Source organism: Pantherophis guttatus, chromosome 1 (genome assembly GCF_059756535.1).
Source record: "Pantherophis guttatus breed Tessera chromosome 1, ASM5975653v1, whole genome shotgun sequence".
Classification (NCBI taxonomy): domain Eukaryota; kingdom Metazoa; phylum Chordata; class Lepidosauria; order Squamata; family Colubridae; genus Pantherophis; species Pantherophis guttatus.
In genome coordinates this window covers 101,060,500-101,074,057 of record NC_142063.1, presented here as the reverse complement: position 1 = coordinate 101,074,057, position 13,558 = coordinate 101,060,500, and the positions used below count along the sequence as shown (strand labels likewise).

Here is a 13,558-nt window from a genome sequence, read left to right as displayed (position 1 = left end):
GATATCTAAAATTGTGAAACTGTTCACAAATACACTTTTTGTATCAATGTTTAAAAACATTGATTGCATACCATTTTTTCTAACTATACAATGTGGAAAATGAAATGAGATATGTGTGAAAGTAGAAGTCTGCTTTTTTGGTCTAAATGAGGAGACTTTCCACAGGAGATATGTTAGCTGGCTTTGATTTTTTCCAGTTGCAATTGCTAATCCTTTCCTTTTAATACTTTATTAGTTGTTCAATTTAGTTTCTGAACTTCACTTTAATTTCAAACATGAAAGTGTAACATTACTATTAGTACTTGTAGCTGTGTACACTATAGCTTTTGTGCCTTCATTTTTTTGTTCAGAATATGCTGAACAATCTTACAGCTTTTCATATGTGGCACACACTTATTTTGTTCTAGATTACAGAAGATAAAAAGAAAAAAGTCTTTGAAACCAAGTTGTTAAATTGCTGATATTTTAGAAATATGTTACTTGGTATAAACATAGTTTAAAAAGTCCTGATTTCAAGGTTAACTTTGACAGTATGAGAATATAGCTCAAAACTCACTAAAAAGTAGCAATGTCCTTGATTGAAACTTCACTCCTTATTGGAATAGCCATGCAGTTTTATTGATACCATAGTGGAAATACATTGCTGTTCTCTTCAAGTTTTTTTGTTTGTTTGTTTGTTTTGGGGTATCTCAGTCTACCAAAAGTTCTGAAATGATTATTCCCCCTGTTGTGGTGCGCCAGCAGCCTGCGGAGCTGGCAGCGGAATCGGACAGTGAGGAGTCTGGGGAGGAACATGGGCCAATCCTGGAGTCTGGGGAAGGCCTGGAAGAGGGTTCTGCGTCGGAGGCAGAGATGGGGCCAGGACCATCTGGGAGTGATGCGTGGACTCCGGAGCCTCCAGAATCAGACAGCAGAGAGGCAGAGGAACAGGAGGAGCCTGTTCGCAGTGTGTGCATGCGCAGAGCTGCCAGAAGGCACGATCAGTTAAAACAAAAGGGACGGCTCAGGAGTAAGGCCTAGAGATGATTGGCCTCTCCCATAAGGCTTAAAAGAGGAGCAAAGGCACATGGGCACTTTGCAGGAAAGAAAACGTTGCTAATTCTGTTCCCAGTTGGCATCTCTGTTTGATTCTAGAATCCGTGTGGTTTTGTCAAGTAGGTCTTTGTCAGAGTGTCAAGGGAGATAAAGGTTGGTGATTATCCTGAAGGACTTCTCCCAAACGACTTTTTACAACTAATTGGGACTCAGCTGTGAATGAACGTAATTCACAGCTGTTGCAATAAAAGAGGTTTTTGGGACTACTCGTGTGTTTTAATGACTCAGAAAGCCTAGGTCACAACACCCCCTCCAAATCCTAACTAGGATTGTCCTACTTAGCTTTTGCTGCTTCTTGTTGGGGCTGAAACTTGATAACTAAATGAAAAGCTGACAGGCTATCATAACAACATACCAATATAGTCTATAACTACCAGAGACACTTGAAAATTACTACTGTACAGATGTCTATGTAAGCTTTTACAAGCATTATTAGCTTCAGATATATATTCTCTCATTCTTAGTGCTTCAGATATTCTTGTAGGTAGTTTCAGTATATCCATGGAAATTTACATTGAAATGGTTTCCCGAAAGCTATGACAAAAAGAGTACATAATCTGATAATTCTGATATTAAATCATAATTTAATAAATAAACTATTGATAATCCTAGATAGAAGAAGCAGGTTAATGCAAATAATTTCCAGCTAATCCTTTCTACACCTGGTGTAGGTGTTCATAGCTGACATCAATAAAGACATGATGAGCTTCTGGGTTTAATTTCCATGGCCTAGGGTTTTGGGTTTTTTGTGTGTGTTGTGACATCAAATGAAAACTAGACCATGGGCATTCAGCCTGAAAGCTCATCAGTGCTTCAATTGCCTACTAATTTTAATTCATTATAATTGTGCTATGTGTAGTTCTCTTTCAACAGGTATATGTTTAAGGAATGTACAGGTAGTCCTCAATTTGTTACCTCAAGTGGGACCAGAATTTCCATTGCTAAGCAAGGCAGTTATTAAATGAGTTGTCCCTTGTTTTACCAACCTTTATTTGCCACAGTTATTAAGTGAATGATCACAGTTATTAATAGAATTACACGATTAAGCAAAGCTTCTTGGACGAGAAGCAAAATGTCTTCAAAGAAAAACACCAGAAAGTCCAGGTGCCTCTTGAAAAAGCACCTTTGGGACAATCATGACCTGGATGACTGAGAATCTCCATAGACATCTGGGAAGGTGGCAGATGATCACATGACCTGCGATGCTGTTATAAATACAAGCCAGTTGCCAAATGCCCCCCCCAATAAATCACTTAATCGTGGTTATGCTGTGATGCTTGTAAGTGTGAGGACTGGATGTAAATCACTTTTTTTCAGTGTTATTGTAACTTTTCATGATTTTTAAAAAATGGTTGTAAGTTGAGGACTACCTGTATAAACTAGGTTCAGTTTAGCTAGTTGGTGTCAATCCTAATGAAGGTTTATGTTAGGGATATAGAATGTATCTTGTCATGACCTATCAATGTATTCATTTCCTGTGAATGCTGGAATACTTTAAAAATAGTAGTCCAGATTTTTTTTTTTTAGTAAACAGGGTTGTTTTACATTTTGTTTATTTAAAAAGTATTTAATTGGGGAGGATGACATATTACTGTTTTTTGTGAACGCTGTAATTCATTAAAGAGCCATTATACTTAAGTGGAAGGGAAAAAGGAATGTACTAGTGCAAATTACCTAATTAATTTTACCTCTTTGTCAGAAGGGAGACATTATCTGTTTTCTCTTACCAGATGATAGTAGAAGATCCCTACCTGAAAAATGCAGTAGCAGAATTTATTAATATATGTCCTAATAAAATATTTAAAGTTCTATCCTTCTGTAGGCTAGAAATAGTTTTTTCCTTTGATTGTTTATTTGTCTGTTATTTATGCCCCTTCTTTTGTTTCTCCTTTAGGTACCCCTGAAAGCTTAGCAGAAAAAGAACGACAGCTCTCTGCCATGATTACCCAGCTCATCAGTTTACGGGAGCAGCTTCTGGCTGCCCATGATGAGCAGAAAAAGCTGGCAGCATCACAAATTGAAAAACAGCGGCAGCAAATGGATCTTGCTCGCCAACAGCAAGAACAGGTAAGTAACAAAATACTAACATCTAAAAACATTGGTGGGAAAAAACGTATTAGAGCTTATCTTGCACTCAGTCCTAATTTGAGAGAGAGAGATGGGCCTTGTGTATATGTTAGTGTATTAAATATTTTGGTAATCTATAATTGGATTCACAGTCTAAGACTGGTGGAAACTTAATCATTCAAGTCCTATTCAAGGATCTAAGAATTATTAAAGTAGCATCTAAGAATATAGGTAGTTCCAAGCAGAGTTTTTTTTTGTGTGTGTATAAAATTAGGGTATTCAGGTCCAATAAATTCAATATTCATTTTGTAAAATTAGGGTATCCAAGTTCAATAAATTCAATATTATCAGATGTCAAGGAAGTCCTTTACAATATTGTTTCAAGGGCTCAAATCATGATTGTTATAATCATGGGTTTCTTTTTCCATAAATGTTCAACTTTGATCTGCAAATCCCAATAATACTTTGTAATTTTTCCAATTTTTTTCCTCATCCTGGGATCACTTGGAATAGCAAAATCACAAATGAAGGAAAATATATGTGTCAGGATAATGTTGCGGGATCCAATCTGGGTCAGTCACCGGGATCAGAGATTTAGTTTTCTGAACTGTTGGACTTGTGCGGGAGCCCATCCTTGGGGAACTTCTTCCTATCGGAAGGTATCAGTGGAGAGAAGTTCCCTGAGGAAGGGCTCCAGCAGGAGTCCAAAACCTTGGAGGACTAAACCTCTGGTCCTGGATCCTGCAGACTTTCTTCTTTTCAATAACTTATATCAGGCATGTTTATTAACAATAGGTGCCTGTTTGTTTGGATCTTAAAGTCCCATAATATCTTAACCCACTCATTTCCCAAACTTTCTCAGCTTGATGGTTCCAGTGGTTTTTACCACAGTCAGATCCAAATCTCTGGCAGTTTCCAAAGACTAATTCTGGCAAATCAATCATGATGCAGCTTGTAGCCCATTTGTGAAATTTTGCTGCAGTCACTGTTGAAATGGTCAATTGTTTCATCCTTTTCACTACAAAGGCAACATTTGAGGTTGCTTGTTACGTGTTGAATTATTGTCTTCGTGCAATTAGTTGGTAAAGTGTGTTCTTGAGCTGCTAAAATAGAACCTTTAGGTTTTTTTTTCTTAACACTCCTGATCTTAACCAACTCCATACAGGTTTTGTATTGTTATTATTTAGGTAGATTCTTGTTAGCCATCCCATTACAAATCTTAGAAATTTACCAGACTCTCTCACAGATGTGAATAATATGTTATTAATATGGATTATCTACTTTAGCACACACACGCACACACAAGTTTCAAAATACAAATTATAATCAGCCATGAAAGAATGTCTTGTTGAACCTAATAGGAGTGATAGTTAATAGTTTATTTAGAATTACATTTTTCCCTTTCCTAAGAGTTGAGTAAATGGTCCCGTAGGTTTTCATTAATTTTTGTCTGATAGAAGTAGATTACTCCTCTAGATTCCAATATTTCTAAAAAAAAATAAAAAATAGTTACCTCACTATAAGACTGTGTTTCCTACTAGTTCATAAGATAATTATTAAATAATTTAATTATATTTAACAATTATATTGACAATCATATTAAATAATTGTTAAAATAATTGGTAAATTATTTTGATAATTTGAAGTTCAAAAGAAAATTGAAACATACAAGAGGCATCTACATAACCATTAGAAATTTTGCATAAAAAAATTAAGAACAAGAGACACCATGAGTTCCTTGTGCATTCATTTTAAATTAATGTGCACTTTTTAGGAACCTGACTTTAAACCAGAATTATCGTTTCAGTTAAATATGTTTTATAGAGTATATACCACAAAGTATGCTCTGTTGATTTTAATGAGTTGTGACGTCTGGTATTTTATGTGCTTGAATATTTGCCCACATGTGAGGAATACGGACTCGTCCCTAATGGAAAATAACATAAAGGAATACTGTAAAAAATCAGAAGTTAGAATGTCATTTAGCCATCCAGAGATGACACAGTAATTAACTATTGACACTTGTGAATAAGCTAGCACAAATTAATCTTGACACATTTGCAGACGAGTGATATCTTACAGTGAACACTTTGTAATTATATTTCAAAATGAAAATTAAATGACACTTAAAACTAGGTTGTCATGCTCAATGAAGCGAGCATGTAGCTCAACCAATTCGCAAATAAAATTCAGGAGTTGAGCCACATGGTGCTCCTCTGCCATCTTTGGTGGTGTCAAGCCCTGTACATTGAGATTGCACTGTGGTAATTGCTGTGTAGCGGGGTGGATTTCTTCATTTCTCTCTTTCTCCTTAATCACAAACACCATCAATATTAGATGCTGTGTGACTACTTCACTGGCTTCCGTAAGGATATGAATATTCATTTGCTCATATATTGTACTGATAACTGCTGTGAATGGTGTACGGACATTTAAACTCTAATAAAATCAGCTCCCAAGATTTACAAAGTTTTGGTCATACCCTGGATACAAACTTTTAATATGATGCCTATCTCTGCATAGTTGCGTCTTAGCTATGGATTTATTCCCTCTACTGAATTTATATAATCTTTTTCGTTTAGCCCTGTCCCATTCCAGTCCTTAAAAAATGCTTATAATAACAAGATGCCACAATGAGAACAAATATCTTAAAATATTTAAAATATGATAAAAGGCAATATGCTAAAATATGGCATCCAACCCTGAAAGTAATTCTTCCTAAAATTACCGAAGAACCTGATGATGTACAGGTCTGGAAGAAAGAATCTTATAACCCCAAGGCAATTGGAGAAACTTTGAACTTATTTTAAAAGTTTGGAAAAAGAATTCTATAGCTTCAGATTCAGGAGAGTAATTCCATTTCTGTGTATTTTACCAATATCAAATAAAGCCCTATAGCTAGAAAAGAGACATGTTAATGACAAAAATAGCAGGTTAGCCCATTCTTCCATATGTATAGGAAGTTCTTTTTAACCAGCTGTAGGGACAAAAAGGCTATCCTCTTTTGTTCTACAAAGGCTACAGAATTCCATGCAATCTGAATATATAAATCTTATCTAACGTCCTTCTTTCTCAGTTTCCTGTACTGTGTTTTTGCACTTTGGTAGAATTCCAGAAATATATACTGGAAAAGAACATCAGATAAAATGTATTGGGCAATATACTTGCCCATTATATATCCTATATCTTAAAATGACTTATCTGACATGTGTTGTTACGGGAAAAAAATTGAAGAAGTGATGCTTTGTCTGCCATCTTGAGGTTCTGAAGGAAAAGCAAGATTAAAATAAATTGACTAATAAATAAAATAAAGTAGACGAGGCTACATTGCATTTTGTAAATATTGTAAATTGCATTTTGTAAATATTCTATTTGCTGATTTTTTTCCCCTTGTCACATTAGGATTTCGTGCTGTCCCCAACCTGAAAGTAATTTAAATTCAATAAATCGATTCTCTTAAATAGTAGTGCAACTGAAACATAGTAACATAGCTTTACAACTGTTTCTTTATTTCAGTGTATATAACTCTGAACAACCAAAAGATATAATCACATATCTAAAACTCTGTGAGAAACAATGATACAATGCCAAACAAAATTCAAAACAAATACAGTAGCTGAGAGTAAAAAGCAACATAATACAATAAAATGTTAATCTTTTAGGACAACAGTGATAACACAATGAAGTCAAACAACAGCAATAATAATTATGGTTATTGTGTTTGTATTATAGATGCAATACACTTTTCTATTCAAAATATACCAAGCATAGGATAATAATAGGAAGTGAAAGTAATGCTAAAAATAAAGTTGAAAGAGAAATATAACTTTGTTGAGATAATAAATACATATATTGTTTCCAGTTCCAGGAGAAGCTTTTTCCAACAGTGAAGTTGTAATTAAATGATGTATACAGGTATATCAATACACTTCAAAAACCTGCTTTGGATAGAGAGTTCCAAATAACTTCACAAACTCATTTCCAAGAATGTAATAGCTTGTGAGAATGACCTTGGGAGCAGTGGTGGGATTCAACCAGTGTAACAACCAGTTGCTGAGCGTGCACGGTGCATTTAAAATCAGCTCTAAAACTGAGTAAAACAGCTGAGGCACGGCAATCTGCTGATCAGCTGGGTGTCTTCAAACAAAGGAAATATAGTTCAGTATAATACAGGGGTGGGCGGCTGGGCCCACCTGATCATTGGAGTGAATTGGTTCGCTCTCAGCTGATGTTCGGAGCTACCTGTTCACCCAAACTGGTCCGAATAGGCTGAATCCCATCCCTGCTTGGGAGATTGGGGAAATAGATGCTAGCTAGGAAACAGTCAGATAAGAGATGGCACAGCCCGCAGCTGCATAATGGGTGGAGAAAGAGGCTCAGAAGGAACCCCTTGTGTCAAAGTTCTCAGGAGGTAAAGGAGATGGAGCAGTGGTGAAATCCAAATTTCTTTATTACCGGTTCTGTGGGTGTGGCTTGATGGGTATGGTGTGGCTTGATGGGTGTGGCAGGGGAAGGTTACTGCAAAATCTCCATTCCCACCCAACTCCAGGGGAAGGATGTTGCAAAACCCCCATTCCCTCCCCACTCCTGGGGGAAGGATATTGCAAAATCTCCATTCCCACTCACTCTGGGACCAGCCAGAGGTGGTATTTGCCAGTTCTTCGAATTATTCAAAATTTCTGCTACTGGTTCTCCGAACTGCTCAAAAATTCTGCTACTGGTTCTCCAGAACCTGTCAGAACCTGCTGGATTTCACCCCTGAGATGGAGGGAGATTTGTACTTTCAGATTTGCAAGATTCTGTTAATGTAACCTTACATTAAAGTAAAATTAGTTCATCTGGCTGTATTTCCTATCTGGTATACCTTGGAAGGCTGACAAAGAATGAGATGAATTAAAGTGGGGCTGCCCCTGCCGACCTGAAAGAGAAGGCCCTTTGTCTAATCTGCTCCTGATTAAAGTGGCCATTACCTGATGGGCAGTTTAAAAATGTAAATTAATCAATAAAATGCATGATGACTTAACCAGGTATTCCTGATTACGTTTTAAAGATTGGGTTAATGAATAATATCTTTGAAACCTTCTTGTGGTGTTGTAGTTAACTCATGGAAGAGTAAAATTCGGTGTAGCAAAGCCTGCACATTTTAGAATTTATCAAGAGGACTTAGTTCTCTCTGAATAATATTGAATTTCAATATCTCTATTTTAATTTAATGGAAATTTTTATTTCCAATAGATTGCAAGACAACAGCAGCAACTTCTGCAGCAGCAACATAAAATCAATCTCCTGCAGCAGCAAATCCAGGTCAGTATGTTTTATTGCTCTCTGCTGATTATTCTTAAATTCTATTTAGAGGGAGGGGAGGCTTTAAAATAAAATTGCTTCTACTCTACTAGCCTAGCAAAGCTTCCAAAGGTCTGCTATTTTTTTTTTAAAGGTGAAAAATATTTCGGTGGAAGCTATATTTTCTAATAAACAGCTTTTGTTTGAAGGATATCCATTTGTTTTAAATTTGACCATTTAATGCTAAGGTAAACAGATAGTTTAACATGTGCTCCAGAGGAAAAATAGTGATTCAGTTGTTGTTTATGGATCACTTTATTACAATGAAGACTTAACAGCTTTCCATTGATAGAGTTATTACATAAATCATTTATAGCTCTTGCTGGGTAGGTATACAATAAGTGTTGAGGGCAGCAGCATTTTGTAGGTGGCAGATGTTATTGTATATGTGCCACGAGCACCAATTCCAGTTTTAATTTTGTATGGAGGAAGAAATAACATTCATTATAACATCCCTTCTTGAATGTATCCAAAGATAAATGATATAAAAGGTAATGTTATTTTAATGAATAACTGTTGTGGTTATTTCTTTTTCTTTTATAAACGTGTCACATCATGGCTATTGAAAGTTACCACTACCAACAAACCTTTTTTAAAAAAATAATAATAATCATAGCAACAAAAAAACTTCCTATTGCAAATGATTATGCACTGTGAGGGAAGATGTTGGATTGAGGAGCTCTTTGGCCCGATTCCACAGAATCATTTTTATGTTTTTGTGCAAAAAGTTGCAGTCTAAATTTTGTATTTGCTTTTATGTCTGAGAACCGCTCCTCTACTCTAAAATGGTACAATCCTGGAAAGATGGTTGCTTGTGCAGTTTCTGAATACCTTGTTCAGTTTTAACACCTGCTTTATTATGGGAGGATGAATGGATTCTTCTTGTTCAGACGGATTGTTTTGTAGTCCAAGAAATTGCTGAACTGAGAGTAAAAAAATCTGTCTACAATTTGCATAGTTAGTTGGATACTATTGCTGGCATCATAATATGCCTCCTGGTGGTCGTTCTCAGGGAAAGAACAATTTACTTCCAATGGCCACTATGTTCAGTGGTGGGCTGCAACCAGTTTAACAACCGGTTCTGTGAGCCAGTGGTGGGTTGCACCCAGTTCGGACCGGTTCTATAGAACCGGTAGTAAAACCAGAGGGAGGCTCTGCCCACTGACCCTAACGTCATCAGAACATTCACGCAGGTGGCCCTATTGCGAACCGATAGTAAAGGTAAGTAGAACCCACCCCTGGTGCACGAGCCTAACTCGCTTGCCCACAGCGTTCACAATACAGCAATTTGAAGCTCAGCTGCTTACCTTCTAAGGCAGCCCCAATAAGTAGAACAGCAGACGTGCAGAAATCAGCTGTGCCACGGGAATCAGCTGAGCCAGAAAGAAGGAAATATAGGATGGGATAGGGCGTGTGGGTGGTGGGGCCAGCTGATCGTCGGAACTATCGGTTCGCCTGAACCGTCTGAACCAGCAGCAGCCCACCACTGACTATGTTACAGAAAGTTATAAACAGGTAATTTTGTCTTCTTTTTGCCTTTTCTGCACTGTTACTTCAGAACATTACAGGTAGTCCTCGGCCTATGACCACAGTGGAGCCCAAAATGCCCATTGCTAAGCAAGATGGTTGTCAAGTGAGTTTTGCCCCATTTTACAGCCTTCCTTGGCACAGTTGTTAAATGAATCGTTGCAGTTGCTTAGTAACACAGTTGTTAAATGAATCTGGCTTCCCCATTGACCTGGTTTGTCAGAAGGTTGCAAAAGGCAACCCACATGACCCTGGGACACCTCAGCCATCATAAATATATGTCAGTCGCCAAGCATCCAAATTTTGATCACATGGCCATGGGGATACTGCAGTTGTTGTAGGTGTGAAAAGTGGCCATAAGTTACTTTCTTCAGTGCCATTGTAATTTTGAACAGTCATTAAGTGAATATTGGTAAGTCAAGGACTACCTGTAGTTAATTCCCTGTTTATTGCTTTGTATTCTGTATTTGCAAAGGCTAACAGATACATCACTAGGACCAAGTGGCAGTTCCTTTGCCTAAAAACAACTAAATTGCCTCCACTCTATCTTCTTCTAACCTTTTGTTTTCCCCCCACTAAGTTATGGAGTTTAGCCACTGCCAAACATATTGGCACTTTCTGCCAATTCAGTTGTTGAGGGCCTGTTTAGAATAAGAAGCTTCTGTGGATTGCCTCTCTTTCTTGTGTGCATTGGGAAAACTCATTAAAGGATTTCAAGCAGGTTAAGCATTTCTCCTCCATGTTGTTTGCCAGGATTCTGGTGGTTGTTTCATCTTCTCTTGGAGCATCTTGCAAGGAATTGCTTTAGCTGCTATCAAAGCTGCTGGGTCAGTGCCATATCAGGCGTGCAAACAAGTTTAAAGGAATGGCTGCCATGCTTTTGTGCGGTTAGAATTGTAACATGAGACTTATATTTAATGTATTGTTTGTGGTTCGCAAAAGACGTTAGGTAGGTGATGTTTAAGCAGCTCATTACAACGGACATATATGGGACTTTTGTCTTTTTAAAAATCTGTTTTCTTAAATCGAATAAGTAAAATTGAAATAACTTTAAAAATAGAAGCTCTACCCAGCAAAGAGTCAGTTGTCCTCAGTGCTTAAGTCATAATGCTTGAGTACGTAATATATTGTAGGACTGTGCTTTCAATGGATACGTTTTAGAAATATACTTTACAAAGAGATAAACATTCTTCAAAAGACAGTGCTTATACTTATTGCTTAAATAAGTAGCAACATTATTGTAAAGCCTAATGCACTTTAAATAGAAAAGAAAATCAGTGATCCTACCACTCTGCCTTGTCAGAATGCTTCTTGAAAAAGCACATTGAAATTTCCTATCTGCATCTGAAGCTAGTCATGCAGTTATTTGGATGTCTGGAGCATGTGACTACTTGTATTTCAGTACTCCGGATTTAAAGGTGCACCTATTTTATTAAGTATTTGCATAAATAAATAACTGCTGCCAAAAGTTTGTCAACTGACAAAATATATAGGTCATTAAAAAAATAATTAAAGCACATGTAAGAAGATGTTACTGGTATTTTACCTTCAAAAGTTTTAGACATAATTTAAGAATGAGAAATCAACCAGAATAAAAATGGAACACATTAATACATGTGTTCCATGTAAATTTTTATTCAATAGGTAATCTAAAGAAAGTCACACGTACTGAAGCCATCCTGAAATTAATATAATTTCATAACAGATTCCTTTCTTGTGATTTAGACTAATTAATGATGATAATATAAAATATTTATTGAAGATTATGAAGAAACAGTCAAATTTCAGCACAATTTGGAAATACGGCACTATCGAAAATGTTTCTGACTCTTGGCTCTGCATGCAGACCAAACATTTGCAAATTACTTTCTAAATTAAAATCTGCCTGATGAGCGTTGGTGCTGGCAAAGAAAGCCGCTAGCCCTTTTCAAATGTTAATTCTGGATTTCTGCCCTGTGGTTCATACTTTTTGAGAAGGTCTGTAGATAGAGCCTGTTCTACTCAAGTCAATTTTTTACTAATAGTTTGGACCTTGTTGTGACATGGATGTGAAGGGATAAGAGAGGTGGGAGTCAATTACTTGTGGTTTTTGCTACCTCCCTTTTGTCTCTCTGATTCTGAACCCAATTGAAGACACACTTGAGGAATTTGAATTTGGTCAAGGAAGTTTTTATTTTGGGAGGGGCCTGTGAGGTAAGGTTCTAGTGACAGAGGCATCTTGTGAAGATCTGCAGGGACAAGCATGAGATGCTCAGCAGGAGTGAGCCAATTTAATGTGCAAGCAGATCTGGGACAATATGTGCAGGAGATGAGGTTGGAATTAGGCAACTCAATCAAAGGGATGAATCCTAAGAAGGTTGGAGAAGACAGAAAAAAGGGCCCGTGTATCTTATTTTTCCATGGTTGGTTGGTTTCTGTAGAGTATTGTGATTTATATTGAGCCCTATGTTTCTTCATGTTCAGATAAGGTCACACGGATGTGTTTATCTAAAACATTGCAATGCAACTGTTATTTTCACTATTTTCACTTTTTCTTTGTTTTGCCTTTGCCTTTGTCTTCCATTGCAGTGGGCTAAAAGTATATAAACTCTGCTTCTGCTTTTGCTCAGGGCTAATCAGCAAAACATTGAAGTTTTTTAGAGGTTCAATTTATACCATATTATTTTTTGCATGCATGCAACTAAGTTATGTTGTATCCTCAAATTCATTTAGTTGCTTTAGATGAGCCAAGTTTTGGCCACGACAACCTAAAGAAGCCCATGCTACGAGTACCCCCTCACCCAATTTTCCAAGTGCATTCAAAGAAGGGGTAGTACAACTGGCAAGAATATGATTCCGTTCTCCTCTCTATGTGGCTTTAATTTCCAATCCCACATTATATTAATTGCATTAATTTTTAACTAGATCCATGTCATTACTACCAAAGCTGTCATGTTGAACTACCATTATGTGGAAGAAATTTTAGAGGTTTTCATTTTTAAAAATTAAGATATCAGTATGATATTATAGTCATAAATAAATAAAAAAATTCTATACATTAGGCTCTACTTTGTATTTTCAATCAGTGATAAGAGCAGGGTTATCCTCATATTCATTTTTATAAGCAATGGATGAAAACTAATCAAGGAGAGAACCAACCTAGAATTAAGGAGAAATTTCATGACAGAACAATTAACCAGTGGAACAACTTGCTTCCAGAAGTTGTGAGTGTTCCAACTGTGGAGTTTTTAAGAAGAGATTGAACAACCATTGAAGTGGTATAGGGTTTTCTGCCTGAGCAAGGGGTTGGACTACAGGATGTCCAAGGTCCCTTCTAACTCTGTTATTCCATTAGTCTTTTATTCAGTTTTCTATCACCTACATTCACTTTGAAGAGTCATCCAGATATTAAAACTTCAGGCAGGACAGTGGAGGACATTCTTCAATCCAAAATATGTTCAGATTCATATTAACATTAGGATCAACATCTTAAACATTCATGGCTAACCCAAATCTTTAAAATTGGTATCAGCAGCACAGTGTTTCT

General features: G+C 36.7%; 1 protein-coding gene across 27 annotated transcripts in view; it reads left to right on the top strand.

Annotated features, from left to right (window-relative positions):
• Nucleotides 1-13,558, top strand: part of SOX6 (SRY-box transcription factor 6) — a 492,935-nt gene that overhangs the window by 327,088 nt on the left and 152,289 nt on the right. For all 27 annotated transcript variants that reach the window (XM_087879414.1, XM_087879426.1, XM_060687705.2 and 24 more), the window contains 2 exons: nucleotides 2,990-3,162; nucleotides 8,398-8,466. In XM_087879414.1, coding sequence (XP_087735540.1) covers nucleotides 2,990-3,162; nucleotides 8,398-8,466 — 242 coding nt within the window. The remainder of the gene's footprint in view (nucleotides 1-2,989; nucleotides 3,163-8,397; nucleotides 8,467-13,558) is intronic.